Source organism: Myodes glareolus, chromosome X, assembly GCF_982192425.1.
Source record: "Myodes glareolus chromosome X, mMyoGla1.1, whole genome shotgun sequence".
Taxonomy (NCBI): Eukaryota; Metazoa; Chordata; class Mammalia; order Rodentia; family Cricetidae; genus Myodes; species Myodes glareolus.
The window spans coordinates 88387704-88412035 of record NC_142053.1 but is presented as its reverse complement, the minus strand read 5'-3'; the positions used below and the strand labels follow the sequence as shown (position 1 = coordinate 88412035).

Below are 24332 nucleotides of genomic sequence, written 5' to 3'. Positions count from 1 at the left end.
CTATAATCATCAGAGGAAGGAGCCTCAGCTGAAGAAATGCCTCCTTGAGATCCAGCTGTAAGGCATTTTCTCAATTAGTGATCAATGTGGGAGGGCCCAGCACACAGTGGGAGGTGCCATCCCTGGGCTTCTGGTTCTGGGTTATATAAGAAGGTGGGTTGATCAAGTCAGGGGAAGCAACCTAGTAAGCAGCTCCCCTCCATGGCCTCGGCATCAGCTCCTGCCTTCGTGATCCTGTCCTGTTTGAGTTCCTTTCAGGATTTCTTTTAGCAATGATCACCAATGTGGACGTGTAAGCCAAATAATCCCTTTCCTCTCCAACTTGACTTTTGGTAGTGGTGTTTCAGCATAGCAATAGAAACCCTAACTAAGACATATACAAATGGTAAGTTTAAGGTTTTTTTTTTTTTTGACTAGCAATCTTGTCTACTTCCAATATCCAGGAGGATAACTATATGTTTTTCTTTGGATTCACCTTCCTATTTAGCTTCTCTAGAATCAAGAATTATAGACTCAATGTCCTTTATTAATGTCTAGAATCCACTAATGAGTGAGTACATACCATATTCATCTTTTTGGGTCTGGGTTACCTCACTCAGGATAGTGTTTTCTATTTCCATCCATTTGCAAGCAAAATTCAAGATGTCATTGTTTTTTACCGCTGAGTTGTACTCTAATGCGTATATATTCCACACTTTCTTTATCCATTCTTTCATTGAGGGGCATCTAGGTTTTTTTCAGGCTCTGGTTATTACAAATAATGCTGCTATGAACATAGTTGAACAAATACTTTTGTAGTATGATAGGGTATCTCTTGGGTATATTCCCAAGAGTGGTATTGCTGGATCCTGGGATAGGTTGATCCTGAATTTCCTGAGAAACTGCCACACTAATTTCCAAAGTGGTTGCACAGGTCAAAAATTGAAGAGCCTTGGGGGTGGGAGTGGTGTGGGGGTAAGAGGAGATGGGTAGCGAGAAGTGAGAAGGGGAGAATGGGGAGAGCGTGGGGGAATGGGACAGTTGGGATGGAGGAAGAGTGGATATGGGAGAAGAGAAGTATAGATCTTAATTAAGGGGGCCATTTTAGGGTTGGCAAGAGACTTGACTCTAGAGGGGTTTCCAGGTGTCCAAGGAGATGTCCCCAGCTTGTTCCTTGAGCAGCTGAGGAGAGGGCACCTGAACTGGCCCTATCCTATAGCCACACTGATGAATATCTTGCATATCACCACAGAACCCTCATCGGGTGATGGATGGAGATAGAGACAGAGACCCACATTGGAGCACTGGACTGAGCTCCCAAGGTCCTTATGAGGAGCAGAAGGAGAGAGAACGTGAGCAAGAAGTCAGGACCATGAGGGGTGTGCCCACTCACTGTGATGGTGGGGTTGATCTAGTGGGAACTCACCAAGGCCAGTTGGACTGGGACTGATGGAGCATGGGATCAAACCGGACTCTCTGAATGTGGCAGACAAGGAGGGCTGACTGAGAAGACAAAGACAATGGCACTGGATTTTGATTCTACTCCATGTACTGGCCTAGTGGGAGCCTAGTCTGTTTGGATGCTCACCTTCCTAGAACTGGATGGAGGGGGGAAGACATTGGACTTCCCACAGGGCAGGGAACCCTGACTGCTCTTTGGACTGGAGAGGGAGGGGGAGGGAGAATGGAGGGAAGGGGAGGGAAATGGGAGGAGGGGAGGAGGTGGAAACTTTTAATAATAATAAACCTGAAAAAAAAGATTTTTTTTTGAGACAGGATTATTTCTCTGTAGCTTTGGAGCCTATCCTGGAACTAGCTCTTGTAGACCAGACTGGCCTCGAACTCACAGAAATCTGCCTGCCTCTGCCTCCTGAGTGTTGGGACTAAAGGTGTGCACCACCACCACTCAGCTAAGTTTAAGATTTTTATTAAGGCTGTGATATATATGAACTGACACTTATGTTTGTCAGAGATCTTTATGTTAAATTTTCTTTTCATGATAAAAAACATAGCATGTAAAATCCTAAAAGCAATAATACTCAAAATCTAGGTAAACTTACTCTGTATGTAATAGAAATAGAAATGTCTATGTTGCCAATAGCCACATAAAGTGACTTAAAATAACAGTAGTTAATATTTTTCATTTTGAGACAAATTTTAATTCATAATTGTGACACTGTAATACAAAATATATTGTATTTTATTTCAAAGAAGGGGGATGAGGAATTTCTCAAGATTTTTATCCTATTTAAATTAAATTTTTAAAAAGGAAATTATTTAAAAACCAAACTGTTGTGGCTGGACAGGTGACTCAGTTAGTGTGTTTGCTGTTTTTACAGACGACCTGGGTTAGTTCCCAGAGCCCGCATGGCAGCTCACAACTATCCGCAATTCCAGTTCAGGAGATCCATCACCTCCTATTCTCAGTGGACACCAGGCACATGCATGCTACATATACATGCACACACAGGTAGAACAATCATACACATAACATAAAAATAAATAAATCTAAACAAATAGACAAGCTTTTGGTGCCTGTTCAGCTGGCTTAAAACATCATCAATGACTGGGTTAGCCTGTGTATTTCTAAAATCAAGTCTTCTACTTAATTTATACTGAGACATTATTTCAAATTATAAATTTGGGATAAAGAGTGATTTAGGACTATGAAAAATATTACCTAACCATCTAACTGCTGCAGCCAAGGCCATGCAAATCTGAGTGGCCTGTGCTGCTACCCAATGCTATGGTACTGTCTGGGCCAGAGCTGCAGCTGAGGGCCATATCTGGGTCTGTGGCCCTACTGCAGCCAGAGCCTGTGTGCTGTCCAAGGCTCCTGTTACCATCAAAGTTCATGTGGATGTCCAAGATCTGGTGCCATGTTGGTGTCCAAGGTCCACACTGCTCCTGGGGTCATGCTGATCTGAGTGGGCTTGCACTGCCACCTGGGGCATTGGGGACATACAGCCCCGACATCCAGATCCAGCTACTGCCAAGGACCATGTCTGGGTCCGTGGTCCTACCATAGCCGGGGTCTGTGTTGAAATCTGAGGCACATGTTGCCATCAAAGGTCACATAGAAGCCTGGGGTTGGAGCCAAAACCTGTGGTCTTTTTGGTATCTGGGGGCCATGTCACAGCCAGAGCCATCCTGATCTGAGCGGCCAGTGCTTACACCAAGAACCAGAATGTCTTTGGCCCGGGCTGCTGCTGAGGGCCTTATCTGGGTCCGTGGTCCAGCTACAGCTGGGTTCTGTGTTAATATCTGTGGCCCGTGTCACTTCAAGGGGTCATAAGAACCATGCATGATGAAATCAGAGCCTGTCCCATCCTTGACTGTCCCTGGGAAAGCTGGCCCCGCCTCCTACTGGACATTGCAGCAAGAGAGCTGATCCTGACCCTCACGGGAGAGATGACCCCTGCAACTTGGAGAGATGGACCCCATCCCTTACCATGGGGCAAGGGAGAGCTGATCCTGATTACTCGAGTGCAGGAAAGTTGGCTCCACCACCTCACCTGAGGTGGGTTGCCCAATTGGCTTGGACTGAGCAGTTCAGATGCTACCCAGGCCCACAGCCGGGCCTTGGGTTGGCCCATCCTAACATCTACCCAACCTAAGACCTGCTGGAGCTCATGAAGGGACTGGTCCTGTGGAATGGTACCTACAGGATCTCCATGACTCAGGGCAGCTTTCAGATATTCCAGAGGAGTTTTAGTGAGGTTCCAGTAATGAAAGTGTACCAGAAACCAGAGACCTTGAACCAAACCAATGGCTCATTACAATAAATATTTGCTAGTGAAGTTAACTGCACAAAAGGGTTTGCTGTGTGATACACTGCTCCCAATGCCACCAGGACAAATGATGAGGTATTGGAGAGGTTGGAAAGATGGAGAATCAGAGAGGTTTTTGTTTGGTTGATTTTTTTGCTGTGTTTGGCCCTTGTTTTTATTTGTTTGCTTGCTTTGTTTTATTTTGTATAGGTTTTAAAATTTTTCTTTAGGGGGTGCTTCAGGGGTGAAGGAAGGATATGCGGGGACTGAGAAGTGAGCAGAATTGGGGTGCATGATGTGAAATTCCCAAAGAATCAATAAAGAAATTATGTTAAAAAACTGATAAATGACACAAAATTTGTTTTTAATTTTTAAATATGCCTTCATGTTTGTATGTTGTCTCCATGTGCTTATGTTTAGATACCATTTACATAGTAATAGATTAGACTACAAGTGTCCCCATAAATTAAGTTGTTAAATTCTCACCCGTTCCTTTTAATTAATAGTGTAACTAGAATTTATAGGGAAAAGCTACAGCTACAACAGCCCAATAGGCTAAGCTTAGATAAGAACCTGCTGAAGATTTGATTTTGTTTTCTTAACATAATTGCTTATAGTTTATACTTAGTTGTAATTAGGAAACCAAATCTTAATAGAAACCAGGTTTATTTTTAGACCTGTCCTTAACAAGCTGTGTGGTGCGGGAGAATTGTCTGTATTCTGTCAATCATATTTTAAATAAATGCTGATTGGCCAGACAGGAAGTATAGGCGGGAAAGGTACTGAACCATGTGGCTAACATAGATAAAAATAATGGGTTAACATAAGTTATAAGAGCTAATAAGTAACCTGAGCTAATGGGCCAATCAGTTTATAATCTTATGGAGTCCTCTGTGTGATTTTCTTTGGGGCTTGCTGGCTTGTTGGGGTACCAGGCGGGACAGAAACCCCAACAAGCCAGCCTTCATGTTACAGCTGTGTCTAAGTATTAGATAACACCTTAAGTTTTAATCACATTTTCAATTCTGATACAACTGACCTTCTACGTGCCCAATAACTGTACTTGGGGGCCAAGTCCAGTGAGAATATAAGGGGTAAAAGGACAACCAATATTTTGTTTCTTGTCCCTAGACCAACTAGGACCCAGGAACAACAGATCTCTAAAAGGATCCTACAGCTCCTGTCCTGTTGATCAGAGAGGCCACCGAGACACCAGAGCTTGGATTTTAATTAGTGAACATTCTACAAGGAGGAAAGTAAACACAGAGGGAATGTCTTCCATGCTACCAAGAGAACTCACTTGGTCAATAGGAATCTGACACACCCCAGCAGATGGCACACAAATGGTAGCAGAAAATTAAAGAAGGCATAAGGCTCTCCCCAGTTGTCTGAGAGAACTCCAAATGGATCCTCAACTGGCCTTGCAAGTAACACATAACAAAAAGGTTAATTTCTGGCAAAGTAGGTCTTATATACCCAATGGGGAAGCATAGTCAAAAATAAAATGATTGCTAATAATATAGAACAAAAAGAACAAGCTACAACTCAATCAGTTAGTGTGGTCTCCTAAAGATGAAGTGCCCCCTGTTGTTCATCTATTATATGAAAAGATCAGTAAAAAAAAAATTATATAAGAAAAGGCCCTTGATAAGGTTTCAACTTCCCTTCATGGTAAAACTCTTTAAGAAACTAAGGAGCCAGGCACGGTAGCTTGCACCTTTAATCATAGCACCTGAGAGGCAGCGGCAGGCAGATGTCTGCGAATTCCGGGGTACCCTGGCTTACATAGCAAGTTACAGACCAGCTAGGGCTACATATTGGGACTCTGTATATATCCCAGTGAAATAAAAGCTAGGTATGACAAATCTATAACCAGTGTTATATCAAATTGGAAAAACTAAATTTGAAAACATTTCTTCAAAAAGTTGGAACAAGAGTACTCACTCTCCCCACTTTTAGTCAACGTAGTGCTCAAACTTTAGCTAGAGCAAGAAAAATGAAGTAAAAAGGACAGAAGGAAGAAAGAAGTCATATTATCCCTACTTGCAGATGATATGATTTTTTCCATATATATTATATTATAATTCCATGAACATATGCAAATGTGACCATATCACCCCATAAACCATTTTAAATCCCTCTGCTGGCTCACTTCTCAACTATCCTACCCCCTTGCATGTCCATTTGTGGCACCAGTCTTCTGTAGATAACCACAGATGTTGTGTGTTCATAGTTACCAAACCAGGTCATATCCAATAGATAATATTTCATAGTGTTTCTCCCTCTCTCTGCCTATTACCATCACCATCTTTCCTCCCCCTCCTCCACAATGTTTCCTGGCCCTTGAGAGAGGTGATACAGATGTCCTGTTTAAGGCTGAGTTCTCAACAGTCAACTACTCTCACCATTTGACCAGTCATGAATTTCTGCATTATCCAGTGTTCACTGCAAAAGAAGTGTCTCTGACCAAGGCTGAGAGGAGCACTCACTTAGGGTATAAACATAAATACTTAGAAAGTAGTCTGGCTGCATGGCCATTTATTGAAACATCAGTAGTAGATTCTACTCCATGGTCTCTGTCCTCCCATTAATAGATTTTCCTTCTTTGGATAGGATATTATTCTGTATTCCAGGATAGCCCAGAACTTCATATTTATCCCAGGCTTGCTCCTAACTCCTGGAAATCTTACAGCTGAGATTATAGGTGTAAGCTACCATGTTAAAGTTTTTAACAGCTCTTCGCTAATTCTGTAATTCTGTAGAATTCTGTAATTCTAGATTTTTAATTCTGAAGAATCTAGTTGAAATTCCTCTTTGTAGCATTCAGTGTTCATTCTGTTTTACAAAAACCTATCACTGCAACTTAATTTCTCTTTAAATACAGCATATGATTTACTCTGAGTTTATACCCTTCAAATTTTCTTGGCAGGGAGTTCTTACTTCCCCAGAGGCCGATCTGATCTATACTTTAGATTCCATTTAAATGCCATAAAGCTTTCTTCATCTTACACTTCTCATACTCATCTGGAACTAGATGCTGTTTGCTTTTAAACTATAATAGTGTCTCACTTGAGTTTTCACATCATCCTGTCTAATGATTTGTATCTCTCATCACTTCACTTAATTAAGACAAGAGGTCAGATGCTCTGACTTAGCTTGCTTTGCACACTCCTCAGCAAGCTGAGCTTCCATAAACCACAACTCATGATGATCGCTATTGGAAGCTTCAATCATTCATCAAAAGCCAGGAACCAATTTTAGCACTTTTACACGTACTAATTAATTTAATTTTTAAAATGACTCTGCAAGATAGGGACTATGACAAAAAACAATTTACAGGACAAAAATTAAGCAACAAACAAAGAACCAAACTGCAGGACTGGAAAGTTACATACTGCCCAAGATCACAAAGTTATTTAAGTATCAAAGTTGAGACATAAATTTAGTCTGGTGTCAAAACATGCACAATTAGTCTCTAAATTTTCTTTGAAGTTTAATAACTGATAACAGACTAAATCTTAATCAATAGGGTTCCATTCCAATACAGGTAATTAACAACTCAGTACTATATAACATTGAAATAATGAGGATAGAGAAAACACAAAGAACAAGTTGATTCCAAAGACAGAGTCAATAAAATTTATAGCAGCCATAAAATACCGTGATAATGGTCACTGAACCCTAAATTTTAACTTCAAAAGGCAGTTCTTTTTCCACATATAGGTGGTAGGAATGTACATAAATTAATATTATCTAGCTGAACAAATTAGTATTCTACTATCCAGAAACTCTACTTGTATATCTATTGCAACAAAATGTAAACTTATATACATCAGAATAAAAAGGTATTGGTGACACCAAAATCTAAATCTTCCCTGTCAAGAAAAGATCATGGTATGCTTGTAAAACCAAATAGTATACATCAATGGGTGTTATCTTTCAGACAGTAGAATATGTGTTGTATAACTACATGCTGATGTTTTTAAAAGGCTGGGTTTGATAGCACATGCCTTTAAATCCCATCACTTGGGAGGCAGAGGCAGACAGATCATGATTTCAAGGCCAGCCTGGTTTACAGAGCAAGTTCCTGGACAGTTGGGGGCTACACAGAGAAACCCTGCCTTGGAAAAAAATAGGACCAGGGCAAAACTGATATATCAGTTGAAATCATGCCCATGAGCTGAATGTTAATTAGAAGAAGAAATGTCTTTTTCATTCTAAATATTTGCATATGCCCACTTTATAAAGCTATATAAACTAATGATCTATAAACATATGTCATAATATCAATTTTCTTGAGCAGGAATCTTATCTCTCTATCAACCTAAAACTAAGCACTCCTATCTTTAGTAAGCAGGGCTATTTTATCACTATGGGCCTCTGCTTGTTATTTTATTATGGAAATAATAGTAATAATAATATCCTTCATGGTATTTTTAAGGGGTGAAGACCAAATCCGTGAGAACTATTAAGCACCAGGCCTGCCACACAGCTAAGCACTCAGTATGTGTCAACTGCTATTATTATTTTTCTGTGCCAGTTCTTTCTTCTAGTTACCAGTCAGCTTTTAGCTTTAACCCATCCCCATCTGTGCACGCAGGGAATATTCACATTCTAACACTCAAAAAAATAGGGCCGCTCCTCTGTCTCCTCTTTGCCTGAGCAAGATTTAAAACAGTTCAACTGTGTATTCAAGCGACCTGAGTTTGGACTGGGTACATACAGCGGCCCAAGTCCACGTGAACTGGAGCAAGAGTGAGTACAGCAGAACTGAAGGACCTTTGCTCTTTTATGGTGCCAATATCCCTTAGACCACGCCAGGAAGCCCAGTGTACATAACAGCAACTGGAAATGAGAGGATCCAGAAAAGGGTAATGCTGGAGGCAGTCATCAGCTACAGAGAGGAGTCCTGAGGGAACTGGGAATCGGAGAAAGAGAAGTTTAAACTCCGGAGTTCTTGCTTTACCCATTGCATCAGACAAAGTCTGAGTCCACCACATGGGCATAACCTGATTAGTTTTAAAAAATGGAGAAAAGAGCTCATTTAAAAATTGGGGGAAACAATACCTAATCCAAGTCTCCTAACTTCTAATCCTCATACTCTTCTCATTAAAATATGGACTTCAATGAGCATGGGCCTAATCTCTAATATTCAGTGAAAAATATCAATCACGGGCTAGTTATGAAGTCTTCACTGTTCCTTAGCCCTAAAGCAGAGAACTAAACTTTCAGAAGGGAGAAAGACTTAGAATATATAGGGGTTGGCTGGGATTGGGAAGGAAGAGTCAGAAAATATGAGGAACAGAAGTAGCTCTAGAGGATGGGCAGGCTTAAACAGCATCAACGGAGTTGGTAATTCTATCTTGTGTAATTCTTTCCTCAGTAGAGCTGAGCTAGGTGCACTCAGTTTTACCTGCTTTCTTTCGGATTCCCGGGCTAGGACTGGAGGGATGCTCAGACCCATACACTTAACTTGGGGACAGAATGGGGGTCTGGGCAGCCTGTTTAGAGACACGGGGTATCCAAAGAAGAGAGGGGGAAAGGAAAAAACATTGGAGAAAGAAACTTTCCAGGGTGTGGCACCATGAAGGTGGCTACCAACCGAAGAAGTTAAGGTAAAGATGGTGAGGGGTACCAGTTTGGAGTTTGTAAGGTGTCAAAGTCACCTGCAGGAAAGTGGCACGCACTCACTGAGTATGTAACAGATAGGAATGCAAACCACCGGTTTTAGCTCCACTGCTGCTCCCAAATTGGTCCTGGGGAAGAGAGGGTCTCGAAAGCAAACACAGATGTGGGCGCTGGAAGTCAAAGAGCAACCTGAGAAGTAAAGAACAGTGTGCCCGAAGTCCAAGCTGAACACTAGTAGAGAGTTCCTGACTCCCAGTCCAAGTTAATTGTTTTCCTTACCTGGAGTACCATGAAGTGGTTCATGACTACAGATGCTGCCAGCAAAAGCCCACTGCTGCTTCTCTAGCTGCTGCCGCCTCTGTTCCAAGTTTCTTAGCCGGGCTTCTGGTCAAAGTCTCATCTCCTGATAGTAACAAAAGCTCCCATCAAGACACTTCGTTCATAGTTATACCGGCATCTGACTTTCTGTCAAGTGCCTTTTTATTTTGCTAGCTAACTGTTCTGGTTCGGGTTCAAGGTTTGGCACAGCTCTTAAGACTCCAGACCCCAAGTCTAGAGATGCAGCTCATTTGTTATAGAAGCTGCTGGGCATGCAGCACACATAAGGCCCTGGATCCCACCCCAGGTTTGCACAAAAACATGGTGGCGAATGCCTGTCCCCCACCCCCAACACTTGGGAGGTGAAATCAGGGAAAACAACAGTCCAGGAAACCCTTGACCACATAGCAAGTTGTGACTGTTTCAAACAACAACGGAACCAGGGATTTGAATAGTGCAGCCCTTTTTACACTTCACTGTTGTTATAAGGGCACAGTACCATCATGATAGACCATCTTATGCTGGCAGCTGGGTTTCTAGGGGGCTCTTCTGTGAGGAGACATTGGGCTAGTCCATATTAAATAATTTTTGAGTGACAGATAGGTGTGTCCCTTCTATTCTCTACCTTCATATGTTTCCTGTCATCTCCCTAGTCAAAACCTCAACAGGAGGCTCACAGGCTGCATTGTTCAAACCTCAAAAGAGTTCTCTAATTATCATCTTTAGTGAACAGTAAATTCGACTTCCTAATCATCTTCTCTACTTTGTCTTTTGTATCCATTAAACTCTAGCTGCTTAATACCCTTTCCTCTTGGTACTTATTTTGTTTTCAACATTTGACACTGTTGAGTGATACTCAATGTTCTCTCTTCTGGTAACTTTTGTTAGAAAGCAGGCTCACTGTGCGCATCCTCAAGTAAGCCTTCCCTTCAGCTGCCTGGCTCTTCTGAAGTTCAGCTCATTCTCTTTGATAAGAGATTCCTAAATTTATATCTCAAGTCCTGTGAACTCAAACCAAGAGTTCCATTCACATATCCCTGGTAGGACATTAAAGCTAGGGTAGCTCCCACGGAACTCTGGCTTCCCTTCAGATCTGCATTTAACATCTTCCTTCACCTACCTCTGCCATCTGCTGTTCCTCAAGTGGAACTTTCTCCTCCCACCGCATTTCTAGTTTCTCAGTGAAAACATCGTTCTGGAGTTGTTTGAGCTAGCGAAAAGGGGACGTGAATGCTGTCGTCTCTGTTTTCAAGTTGTCCTTGTGTGTCTCTGTGTGTTCATGTGTGAATGGGCACACGTGGGGGGGGTCAAAAGATAACCTCAGGTGCCGCCCATTTTATTTTTTAAGGCGGGGTCTGGAATGCACCTGTTTGTCTCTGGCTCCTCAGCACTGGGATTACAATTGAACAGTCATGTCTTGCTTCCTTGTATGCGAGTTCTCAAGCTTATTTTATAAGCACTTTATCAACTGAACTATCCCCCCAGGTCCCCTTTTTGATGTGTTTGTTTGCTTGCTTGCTTTGGTTTTTGCTTTTGAGACAGGGTCTTCTATTCTCCAGACCATCTTGAATGTTTTGAACTCACGTGGAAGAAAGGGAAAGAAATGAAAATGGCCTAAGTAGTTCAAATTAGCTCTTTTGGGGGCAGTAATTCATACATGAGAGTGGGGTTCCTTTGCTGATTTACTTCTTAAAGACTTTGTCTCTGAATAACTTTGTTCTTAAGGTTGTTGTATGTTTTACTCAGTGCAAAACTATGTAGTCTGTTTGGATCTGAAATGCTCAATTTTCCTACCTCAGACTCCCAAGTACTGATATTATAAGCATGCACCATCACAGCTAATTTTTAATATTTTTTTAATTTGGGATTAAGGTTCATCATACTTTTAGAATGAACACACATATGTCAACTATAGCACAGCTGTTTAGAGCCAAATCCTTGGAGGTATTATCTTTCCCTTGTTACATATGTGACACGGCTAATTTGACAAACACTTCCTTTGCAATGGGCTCCAAATCTATTTTTCAACTTGTATCCTGGCCCAGGCCTTGGGATTTTTAGCTGGATTATTGTCACAGCGTGTTAGCTGGTCTCTATCTTTTGGCCTTGGTTCTCACAGAATCTATTCTCTGCACAGAATCTTTTAGACTCTGTAGTCTAAAATGATGTCAGTATTTTGAATAAAACATTATAATGGTCCCCATATCTAAATACAAGCTGGATGCTTAATCATGGCCTGTGAGGGTATAAATAGGAGTTCAGCCCAGTGCCTCTCAACTGTGTCTTCCATTACTGTTTTTTTTTCTCTTTCTTTGCTCATATTGGATTCCTTGTCATTTCTCCTAAGGCCTTTCCTTTTGCTATTTCTTCCTGACAAGGATGTTTTCTTCCCTCTGATATGAACATACTTGTTGACTTACCTCTGTCAGATCTCTAACCAATGCCCCTGTATAAGAGCATCTTTATCTAAGTACCTTATATAATATAAAGCCATTCCTGATTCTCTACCATTCTCTACTTTTGCCTCTTTTGCAAAGTTATCAATGCCATTTGATAAGATAGAGGTATATCTGTCATCTCTTACTGATTTTTCTTTCTGTTAAGTCATGCTTGGTTTGCAGTCATTAATAGCTTGCAGTAATTAGTAAGTACTTATTGAATTAATGAATGAATTTTCAGAGCTGCCACAGATTTTGACACCATTAGTATTAGTGGTTCATTATAGTGGTTCTCTTTAAAGCAAATTGGAGCAGACTGTTCTACCAATGAATATAGGACAGTCAAAGTTCAGAAAGGGCCCCTCATGGGAGTAGGAAATCCAGTGAAGGGATGAGAAAAGTTAGAAGAAAATGTTAGGTTCATAAAATATTTTCCATAAGAGATGAAATCTTTTTCTTTCTTTTTGGAAAGTCAGTTACATAACTCTTGTGGTTTGTCTATTTAATTCACTACCTAAGTGATCAGGAAAGTACTTGGCACATAGCAAATACTTGGTACTAGCTGAACAAACGATGAGAGTAAAGTTTCCTAAATTTAAAGTTAGTGTAGATTAGGGGGCAACATAAAGGCTCGAAAACACAAACAGAGAAGAGGGTGATAGTGGTGTCCCATTAGAAGATGTGAACTGGTGCGCATGTACATAAACTTCAGGTCCCTGAAAGAAAAGACCACTAAATACAATTTATTATAGTAAATTTCTCCTGTCCTGCATTACCCTCAAGTTTACAATTTAGTTCTTACACATTTATCTTCTACTTACTTATGGGTGATGTTCTTCCCATAGTAATTGGGAGAGCGAGTAGGTTTACTCCATTCCCTCACCTTACTGACCATAGAGAAAGCCCCAGAATGCTACTGCCAGAGGCTTCTGATGATGTAACCAGTGATGACTGCTACAAAAGTCATAAAGTCACAGTGACATCACTTCTCCTTCAAAGCTAGCTGTGGGAAGCTTGGGGCACAGCTTCACCCTAGACCTCCACCAACTTGCTGCTCAGAGAAAGCTTAAGAAGTAGAGCGGACTTTTGGATCTTCTGTTGCTCTTAGCCGATCAGGCTTCTGGAAGCAACTGTCCACAAACCCCCTGTGAGGGCCAACCTTATGGGAACTCTGCATTCACCTTATAGAGGCAGCATACTTTAATTATGCAGAGCACAGAGGATGTGAGCCAAGACATCTGGCAAGACTGCCTCAAATTGTTCCTACAGGCGGAGATATGCAGTGATGCAGCAGTTGTTACCAATTGTCCACCTTGGCTATTAGCTTCTTGCCCTGAAGGCAACTTTATCCAGATGACCCGGGAAGAAATTCAGACCTTACTGGCAAAAGACCGGCGAGAAAAGCTGTTTCTCCAGGGAGTCACCCTTGCTGGGATCAAATGCCTGCTAATCCGAGACAACCTGTTCACCGAGGGCAACAACAGCATGGACCTGCGTACGAAAGGTCAAAGCAGAAGTAGCCAGGCTGTGACAGTAGTTCAGATGGGATCTGTGTACCTTGTGGTGATGGGGAAAAAGGGGACCGAAGGAGGACCTCTCAATCTCAAAGCTTTTGAGATAGCAGGCTACATGAGAGAGGCCATTCTTAAACAAATTTCCCGCTGCTAAGTAAATAAAATTACTTGGTGTTTCACCTGCAATTTGAATTTAGTTCTGTTTGTTTCACCTACTAAATTAGCTTATTCTTGAGGAATGAAGAAGATGCCATAACTAATTTTAAGGCATGTAAATGTCTTTGGGGATGGAGAGAGGGCTGTAGCTTGTAAACTTCCTTTAGACCCGTGATTCTCAGCCTTCCTAGTGCCATAACACTTTGATATAGTTCTTCATAGTGTGGTAACCTCCAGCCATAAAATTATTTTTATTGCTACTTCATAACTGTAATTTTGCTTCTACTATGAATCATAATGTAAATATCATTTGACCCCTCCAAAAGGGTCGTGACCCATAGGTTGAGAACCACTGATTTAGGCCATCAGGTTTCTAGGCCTTTTCTTTATGACTTTATTTGCATTTTTTACATTGAAAATACGATCCTTCCTTTCTCAGCTCCTGGTGGAGAGTAGTGCACTGGGAAGCAGAACATCTTGAACCTAGCTCCAATTTTTCTTACTGAGCTTTTTCTTTTGTAATTTCAGTCTCCTTATTTTTACAATGGCAAAAACACTAAGCTTCTTCGGGGATCCTTCAAGATCTGTAGGTAGAATTTTACAACAACAGCAACAGCACAAAGACCACACACACACACACACACACACACACACACTTTCAAGAACAGCCTAAGCATCACCTCATCAAAGGAAAGGTGCTCTCTCTGGTCACCTTAACTATTTGAACTGGTCTTGGTTGAAATAGAGCACAGTTGCCTGGGTCACTTCTCTGCCCTTAATCATACCCTAGCCAATGTTTATTGGATGACTTTTTGATGGTCTTTTCTACTTTTGGCATGCACATTAATTTTATTTCCTAGCTTAGCTATAATTTCCTTGATGACAATATCTTTAATTCTCCATTGCCTTCTTGGGATCCCAGCATGGGAATCTATCAGAGGATTTGTTCTCAGGTATAAAAATCACTAACAAAGCAGCCTTTCCTCTCATGAGAAGAAAATTGAGGCTCCGAAGATAAATGGCTTTGCCAATTAGTTGTTAAGTGCAAAAAAAAAAATTAGAAGACAGTCTTGGTATACAGATTCCCTATCAAACAAGAAACTTAATTGGACCTTCAGCTGACTGAGCCCCAAGGACAATAGGCTGGGAGTGAGAAGAAAGCCCAGGTGTGTGTATGTGTGTGTGTGTGTGTGTGTGTGTGTGTGTGTGTGTGTATGTGTGTGTGTCGGGATGCATTTAGTAGAAATCTTATCCTTGTCAACTGGAGAAACACTAACTGCTAGATCAGGCCAGGCCCCAGTCTGTTGTTACAAGTTTCCTCAGAAATCTCAATGTGACTGGTATAAATATACTTGAACTGAAATGTGGAGAAATCCACAGGGCTTGTGTAGTTCCTGAAGACATCAGGGAAAGGCATTGATAGAAGGTCTAGGACTAGAACAGGGAAGCTGGGTTATACTTGGAGGAGTCATCTTTTCCCCATCCACCTTATGAGCTCCTGATGTTTTATGTGGTCATAGTGACACTCTGGTTGTGTAGGAAACTAATCTCAGGTTGATGAGCCAGCTCAGAGGGTAGATGTGCTTGCTCATAGTCCTAGCTACTTGAGTTCAGTCTCCATATCCCATAAGGTGACAGGAAAGAACTGACTCCTGGGAGTTATTCTTTGACCTTCACACATGTGCCATGGCTCCTATATATCCATACACACATACACACACACACACACACACACACACACACACACACACACACACACACACACAAATAAGTAAATAAATAAATATCTCAAAAAGAAGCTACTCTTAATCTCCTTTTGATATGATCCATATTTCCTCTCTTATACCCAGAAGGTCAGCCATATCGAACTCAGTGTTTTCATTATATACTCAATAATTTATACTATGGTGTTCTCAGGAACGATAAATTATGTCTCCTGATGTAGGAGGGTCTTCTATCTATCTGTTGCTTTCATTGGTTAATTAATAAAGAAAACTGCTTGGCCTGATAGGTCAGAACATAGGTAGGCAGGGAAGACAGAACAGAATTGTGGGAAAAAGAAAGCAGAGGCAGGAAGACGCGATGAAACTCCGGCCCAAGATGGACGTAGGTTAGAATCTTCCCTGTAACTCATGTTACAGTCTCCTCTACTGGCTAACAACTTTTAACCTGTATCCTACCAATTTTTTCTAGTCCTGGCCACCAATCCATATGCCCTCTTCTCCATATTTGGAGAAGTTTTGTTAGGCCCTGGATTCACCTGCCTTGGTTCTAGAAACCTTTCTCATAATATTTAATACTTTCAGTTTTTAGTTTAAAAGTCCTTTCTGTTATAGCCTAAAAGTTTCCCAATTCTTTTACAGTAAGTCTCACTTTAACATGTTTTTATCATAGACAAAACAAGTGATACACAACTAACTAGATAATTAAAATGAATGGCAGGCATAACAAATAATTGATTTAAGGATATTTCAGTAAAAATTCTTCCTTGGTTTCAAGAGTTCTTACTCTATGTAAAAATCATCCTAATAAGACTTTTTGAATACCATATTGCCTAAACAACACATTCTACTATTATTTCTACCCTGCCTAATGTATTTAATAGTAGTTTTATTGCCTTACATTTCCTGTATTACTTACTTGTTTACTGTCAGTATCCTATAAAATAATGTAAGTGGTATGAGAATATGAATGAATATTTGACTGTTACAGTAGCTGCTTTAATTCCAGTGACTAGCAAGATGCCTAGCACATAACAGGGAATAAAAAGTATTGATTGAAAACATGAGTGAATGAATGAACATACAATTACAAGGGCCTATTATGATGCAGGGCTTGTTTTAGGTTAGGTTGAGATGGAAGGGTAGGTAAACATAGAGTTTCTCTTCTGGCATGAGAAAGGGAGGGCATCATGAATCTACCCACACAAAAAGACACAATATGGCAGGTGCGGTAGAAAGAATCAAATGATGTTTTGTTGAAGTACAAAGATGAAAGAGGTTAATACAACGTATCATCTCTCCAAATGTTCTGTTACTCATTGCCTTCCTCTTGTTGTGGATGTCATCTTTGCTTTTGTTGTGAGATCAGTAGATACTGACCCCACTGACTGGATATGAGGTAAAATATTTCTTATGATATCTGCTATCGCTAGGAGGTATAGTCTTTGCCTGTTGATCCTAATCTGATCCCATTTTGTGGTTTCAGATCTGTCTTCTTATTACTCGTTTATTTATATAACTTAAACAGGTCAATGTATAACTTGGACCCTCTTTTACCAAACTCAATTTTTATACCGGGGAAATATCCAGAGAACCTTTGCATACAAGGTCACCTACTATGTCATCCAGGAGCAGGACCAACACTTGCTTCAACTGTAGTATTCTCCAGATAAGAAATAGACAGAGGCTAGCACGACTATTCAGGAAAAGGTCAAATGAAGCAAAAGATAGGCCTCACTTTGCATGGTGGTGGCCTATGCATTTAATCCCAGCACTCAGCTCGGCAGAGGCAGGTGAGTTCAAAGCCGGTTTGGTCTACAACAGCTCGTTCCAGAACAGGCTCCAAAGTTACAGAGAAACCCTGTCTCGAAAAACCAAAGGAAAAAGAAAGATAGGCCTCACTGATTTAAAATGGCCAGTGTACTTTTATGAATTTACAATTGAGGTTCAAAAAAACTTTTCTTGACTCATTAGGTGAGCAAGAATGCAAGTTCAATGATCAATAAATGCAAGAATAGCCCTCTCTTTGTAGTTTCAGATGTGCTCTTATCTTGAAATCTACTGTTCCAAAAGGATGTGCATTATGTGGACACTTGGCAGAAAGCAGACAAAATGATATTATTTCAAAGGGAAATTGCCACACTGGACTGTCATCTGGACATCTATAACCCTGATAATTTCACTATTCTCACCTTAAAGGACACCAGATGGAAAAACGGAAGAGTAGGCTGGAATACTTTTGTGGCCCAGAGTAAAGGACTGTGTTGTCCTTTGAAAGGGTTTCTATAACTTATAAAGCCACATCTTCTTACCCATTTCTTACCAAGTCTATTTATTCTATGAAGAAATAAATAGCAGTGCCCTCATTCCTGCTACAACCGTAAGCTTGTTTCTAGACCCGGCAGGAACCACAGCCCAGGTTCTCAAGGTCTTTTATTGCTATATATGTAAAGACATAATATGGGATCAGCAGCTTGGAAGCTAGAAAGTTCGATCCTCTTATATTTTAGGAAAAGAACAGTACCCCATTATGCTACCAGAACTTGGCTTCTTAAAACCACAATTATTGTATTGTAGTGCACAATGGGAAAAAAATTAGCACTTCTGTTGAAAAACTAACAAACCTGGGCTACAGATTCTGTAATACAACAGCTGAAAAATCCAATAGTGGGGATTCCCAAAGTATTCTTACCAAAAACCCCAATCCTTGTCTAACTTCTCCCACCTCTGAAAGGTCTGGGATAATCTCATCAAGTGGCAAGCCCAGGTGAACTATATGGATTGTGTGAGAGAACAGCTTAAGCTGCATGTCCTCCCAATAGGTCTGGAGTATGTATGCTGAGCTCTGTGTGTCTCTCTTGCCTGCTCACACTTGCCACAGAAGAACACTTGTAAAAGCAGGTGACTAGAAATATAATGAGTGCCCCACTAAACACATAATCCATTATTATGATCTGGCCACCTCAGTAGAAGACACTCTTAGGGTTATTCTACATATATATATGACAGTGCAGTGTGGCAATTTCCCTTTGAAGTAATGTCATTTTGTCTGCTTTCTGCCAAGTGTCCACATAATGCACATCCTTTTGGAACAGTAGATTTCAAGATAAGAGCACATATGCTAAGCTATATTATCATGTTATAAGTTGTTCCTGAAATTATAACATATGCAACTGCTAGGGCCCTTAATATCTTAGCTAAACAACAAACAAGCATGCACAATGCTAGTTGCCAAAATTGTTTAACCTTAGACCGACCATTTGCATGTTTCTGAAGGGGATGTTTCTGCAATGTTCAATCTGAGTAACTGTTCCTGAAATAAATAATAAGGGAAACGTCATTAAAAAAACAGTGATGGAATGAAAAAGGTTGATCATATTCTGGACCAGACTTGGAATAACTGGAACCCAGAAAAATAATTTAAGGAATGGCTATCCTTTCCTGCACCTCTGGAATGAAACCAACTTTGGTCACAATGAATGATCTAGTTGACATAATCTTGATTTCAGTTTGCAATATTTTAATGAGAATTTTTATATGTAATTTTGTCAGGGAGATTGGCCTATAATTTTCTGGTTTTAGTTATATCCTTATCTGGTTTTGGTATTAGGGTAATTACTGACTTTACAGAGATCTTGAAAGCCTTCATTCCTTTCCTGTTTTGGAGAACAATTTGAGAAGTGTTGGTTAGTTCTTTGGTTAGTTGGGAAGTTAATTCTTTGAAGTTTCGGTAGAATTCTTTAGTGAATTCAGCTGATATTGGGTTTCTTTTAGATAGGGGCCCTTTAAATTAGTACTTCAACCATGTTGCTTCATATAGCTTTTTTTAATTTCATATTGGTTAAATTTTTATGCATCCAGTGCATATAGAAATCCATCATTTCTTTAAAATTTCCAGTTTAGTGGAGTACGTGTGTTTAAGGTGTGTCCCTATGATTTTCTGGATCTCATTGGCATCTGTTGTCACATCTCCCTTTTTATTTATAATTTTATTCATTTGTATCTTCTTTCATTTGCTATTGCTCAGTTTGGCCAAGTGTTTGCCAATCTTTTCAAAGAAACAACTCTTTGCTTCATTGAATTTGGGGGATTGTTAAAATTTTTATATTACCAATTTCTCCCCTGATCTTAGCCATTTCTCTTCATCTTTTCTTTGGCATTTGTTTTTCTGAGCAGAGCATTAACCCCACTCTGAGTAAACACTATCAACATTTGCTCACTCATAATCACACATCATTTTTAAGTTCCCATCCTTGGGCATAACTATAGTTCATCACATGAACATTCTAACCCTAGGATTTATCTTTTTCTTTTCTAAGTGTTTGAAGTGAAGTCTACTAGCCATCAGTAAGCTGAAATAATCAGGTAACAGCCTTCATCGTGGTCTTTGGATACTAAAATTTTTAATGAGAAACAAGCAGGTGATCAGTTTGCTTCACAGTTACCTAGAGAGCTGGGCCAGTAATTTTTCTGCCTATTTCTGTTCTTAGGTGGATAAATAAGAAATAAATATTACAACTGGGTCATGAACTTCATAACTAGGATCTGAATTGTGATGAGATGCAAATGGACTTTATCGAGTTAGTTTTGACTCATTTGAAAGTCCATCACCCACAACCAATACTCAGAGCTCCTCTGACATTCAGTGTTGTTTGTTGGTAATCCAGCATTAGTCATCACAAAGACAAACTGAAGAACTTGGGTAACACTACACTAAATGTTGTCTAACCTTAGGTGTCATTCAGAATTGCTCCTAGTCATATATCTGCTGGCCCAACACTGAGGAAATTTAACTTCATATATGGGCCTGGGTAGGAGAGCCTTGGGATCATTGAGAATACATTTATTTTCCTCAGATTTGAAGAATATCCCATTGAAACTCAGTTTCTTAACTGAATTTATATTAAAACCATTGAAAATAAGCAAGGATTTGTAGAACGAGGGGCCGGCTTGTTGGGGTTTCTATCCCACCCGGTACCCCACAGCCAACAAGCCCCAAGAAAATCACACGGAATCTACATTAGGTTATAAACTGATTGGCCCATTAGGTCAGGCTTCTTATTAGTCCTTGTAATTTATATTAATCCATTATCATTATCTATGTTAGCCACATGGCTCAGTACCTTTCTCAGCTGGGCAAGTTACATGCTACCTCTTCGGTGGTCTGCGCAGGAATGGCGGAAGAAGCTTCCTCGTCCCTAGCCTTCTCCTATTCTCATTGCCCCGCTTCTATTTCCTGTCTGGTTGACCCGCCTATACTTCCTGCCTGGCCAATCAGCGTTTTATTAAAATACATGATTGACAGAATACAGACAATTCTCCCGCACCAAGGATTAGTAATTCTCTACCTTTATCTGTGGGAATAAATTGTAAGGCCTCAGTAGATGAATGAAACCTTGGGGAGTATGAAGTACTGTTTTATATACATATGCATCTATGAAAATGCTTAATTTAGAAGTTAGACACAGTAAGATATTTAGTAAAAATAATAAAATTAAAGAAAATATAACAATATACTGAAATAAATACTATTTAAAACTTAGGGTTCTTATTTTTTAATTCCTAAAATTTGCAACTTAGTATATTTGGACCATTATCGACTATGAGCAAGTGAAATTATGAAAAGCAAAAAATTGAGGATAAGGGCAGTCTATTGCATTGTTTTGTTATAAGAGACATGTTTTAAAAGTGAAATTTTGCTCAGTGGTGAGCAGTCACTGCTCAGTCAGTTCGGTTCAGTCCCCAGCACCCACATCAAGATACTCCAGCCCTAGGGGAATGTGACTCTCTTCTGACCTCCGTGGGCACTTGCATGCTTGTGTTATTGTGTAGCAGTTTCTTCCAAGATTAAAACCTTCCATTTTTGAGGGACACCCAAGACAGAAGATGTGAAAGTGAAGGTGATACAACTAGCTATGTTAGGAAACAATGTTTATAGAGAGTGAAAGAGTAAAATGTTCTCTAAGTGGAGGTAGAATGTTCTATCCTGAAGAGAAGTTCTTTAAACTAAGGAAGTAAACAAGCTAAAACAGCTTCAGAAGGTCCCTGATATTGACCAGGTTCTCTATGCTCCTCCCTCCTCAAGCTTATAGATAGATAGATAGATAGATAGATAGATAGATAGATAGATATTATATAGATATGTAGATACACACCACACACACACACACACACACACTAAGGACTGTTGAAACCAAATGAACACACAGCCTGAAAGAAGCAGACAGTAGTCAAAGTTTCCTGGAAAAGGTACAGGTCAAAGGAACTATACGCAATGCGCACTCTTTAACCTCTTAAGCTGCCCACAGGTTGTGCTGTGTGCTCCAGGGGTTTCTAGCTTTGATGTGCTATCACTCATGCTGGGGTGGGCTTTTGGCAAGTTATATGTGCGCCTATATGTAACCCCTCATCCATATTCCTGTAAGTAACCCAAATAAAGTTGCTTGGATTACCAAGTTGGAGTTTGGTGGTATCTGCACTTTGGTCTGTGTACTGTTCCCTACCCGGCATGAGTTCACATTTCTCCAGAAATAGTGTCTCACAACAGTGGAACACATCCATACACTCAGGTGCACATATATATACATTAATCAAAATAAATAAATAGCACTGGTGTTGCCTTGGCGAAAGGGCACATGAGTGGGGTAGCCTGGAGCCTCCCTATACCAGGTGGGTCCGTCCCTCAACTGGGAAGGATACAGGAGCTACAGCACTGCTGCAAGCCCCTACTGCCCTGCCCTTTCCTCTGTTGACACCCAGTGGCCTCCTGGGCCTAGCCCTGGGGCTGCTGCTGGTGCTGGCACTAGCTCTGCTGGATAAGCCCATGTGGCACAAGGAACATGTGGTGCTGTTAGTCTCGAACTGGGCGAATGGCAGCCTCCTGGACAATCAGAGCTTCCAGTATGATCACAAGGCCTGCCTTGGAAAGCAGGCCTCTAAGACCTTCAATTAGCTAAGCCCAGAAGAGAGCAAGGAGGGGTTGTGAAAAATTGTTGATCAAGTTGACAGTGATGGAGATGGGTTTGTCACCACTGAGGAACTGAATGTTTGAATCAACCAGATACAGAAAAGATTCACCAATGGCAATGTCGCTAAAGTCTGGAAGGATTATGATACAGAGAGAGACAAAAAGATTTCCTGGGAAGAATATAAGCAGTATGCCTGTTGGAGAAGGCCCACTTGTTTGTTCCCGGATGCCTGGCTAGCTTAGATACGAAACAGCCACACAGAAAGTATATTTATTAAATCATTGCTTGGAACATTAGCTCTAACTTCTTATTGGCTAACTCCTACATCTTAATTTAACCCATTTCCATTAATCTGTATATCACCACAAGGTCATGGCTTATCAGCAAAGTTTCAGCATGCCTATCTATGGAGGCCGCAGTGGTGGCTCCATGGTGTGTCCTTGACTATGCCTTTCTTTCTCCCAACATTCAGTTCCATCTTCCCCGCCTACTTAAGTTCTATCAACAGGTCAAGGCAGTTTCTTTATTTATTAATGGTAATCACAGCACACAGAGGGGACTTCCATATCAACTACCTAGGAAACCCTGCTGAGGGCCAGCATCATACCTTTAAAAAGATACTGCCACAGGCAGATCTCTGTGAGTTCGAAGCCAATCTGGTCTATAAGAGCTAGTTCCAGAACAGGCTCCAAAGCTACAGAGAAACCACGTCTCAAAAAATAAAAAAAAAATTAAATTAAATTTAAATGTAAATTAAAAAAAGATACTGCCGCATGATGAGAAAAGATTTAAGGCTTCAAATCTGGACAGTGACCTGACAGCTACTCTGAAGGAGTTCACTTCCTGTCTGCACCCAGAGGAGTTTGAACATAAGCAGAAATCGTAGTTCTGGAACTGCTGGAGAGCATCGAGAAGAACGGGGATGGTTTTGCGGACCAGAAAGAGTATATGGCAGACATAATTTCCCACAAAGACAATAGTCCTGAGCCAGACTGAGTCGTGTCCCAATGGGAATAGGTCAAAGATTTCTGAGATCTGCACAAGGATGAGAAAGCTAGCCAAGGTTGAGATTCGCCACTGGATCCTGCCTCAGGACTATGACGATATGTAGGCCACAGCCTGGCGCCTGGTTTATGAGGCAGACAAAAGCAAGAATGAGATGCTAACCAAGAAGGAGATTTTAGACAAGTGGAGCATGTTTGTAGGAAGCCACACTATCAATTATGGGGAACATCTCATGAAAACTCACAATGGATTTTCAAAAATGCTCATCTTGATGTTGCTGACTGATTAGGGGTATCCTTCAGGTATTCTGTGTGGTTGCTACACTTGTCAAGTATAGCAGCTGTGTCTCTAAACAGTGAGATTATACCTCAAATTGGGGTAGAAGTTAGTTTTCTGAAACTGGGCGGTGGTGGCACACACCTTTAATCACAGCACTTGGGAGGCAGAGGCAGGTGGATCTCTTTGAGTTCGAGACTAGCCTGGTCTACAAGAGCTAGTTCCAGGACAGGCTCCAAGGCTGCAAGAGAAACCCTGTCTTGAAAAAAAAGGGGGGGGGGGAGAAATTAGTTTTCTGGTGTTGGAGGTCCTTCTGTCTATGTGTTGCTTTTATTGGTTAATGAATAAAGAACTGCTTTGAGTCTATGGCAGGGAAGAACAGAACTATGTGGGGAAAGCTAGGCTGTATGCTGGGATAAAGAGGGCAGAGTAAGAGAGAAGCCATGGAGCTGCTGGAAATAGTCACTGGGAACTTTAGCTGATAAACCATGGCCACGTGACGATACACAAATTAATAGAAATCGGTTAAATTAAGATGTAAGAGTTAGCCAATAAAAAG

General features: G+C 40.7%; 1 protein-coding gene, 1 non-coding gene and 1 pseudogene across 2 annotated transcripts in view; 2 read left to right on the top strand and 1 right to left on the bottom strand.

Annotated features, from left to right (window-relative positions):
• LOC125389409 (uncharacterized) overlaps window positions 1–13032 on the bottom strand; it is a 35496-nt gene extending 22464 nt beyond the window's left edge. The window contains exons 1-2 of the transcript XR_015737086.1: window positions 12955–13032; window positions 9657–9780 (exon numbers count right to left, since the gene is read on the bottom strand). This is a non-coding gene — a transcript (uncharacterized LOC125389409). The remainder of the gene's footprint in view (window positions 1–9656; window positions 9781–12954) is intronic.
• A 116-nt stretch (window positions 13033–13148) lies between these two features.
• Window positions 13149–13833, top strand: LOC125389208 (profilin-2-like). Its single transcript, XM_048417676.3, has one exon. The coding sequence runs from the start codon at window positions 13340–13342 to the stop codon at window positions 13799–13801; it is 462 nt and encodes a 153-aa protein (XP_048273633.1). The 5' UTR covers window positions 13149–13339; the 3' UTR covers window positions 13802–13833.
• A 2052-nt stretch (window positions 13834–15885) lies between these two features.
• Window positions 15886–23786, top strand: LOC125389209 (reticulocalbin-1-like; annotated as a pseudogene).
• The last annotated feature ends 546 nt before the right edge of the window (window positions 23787–24332 follow it).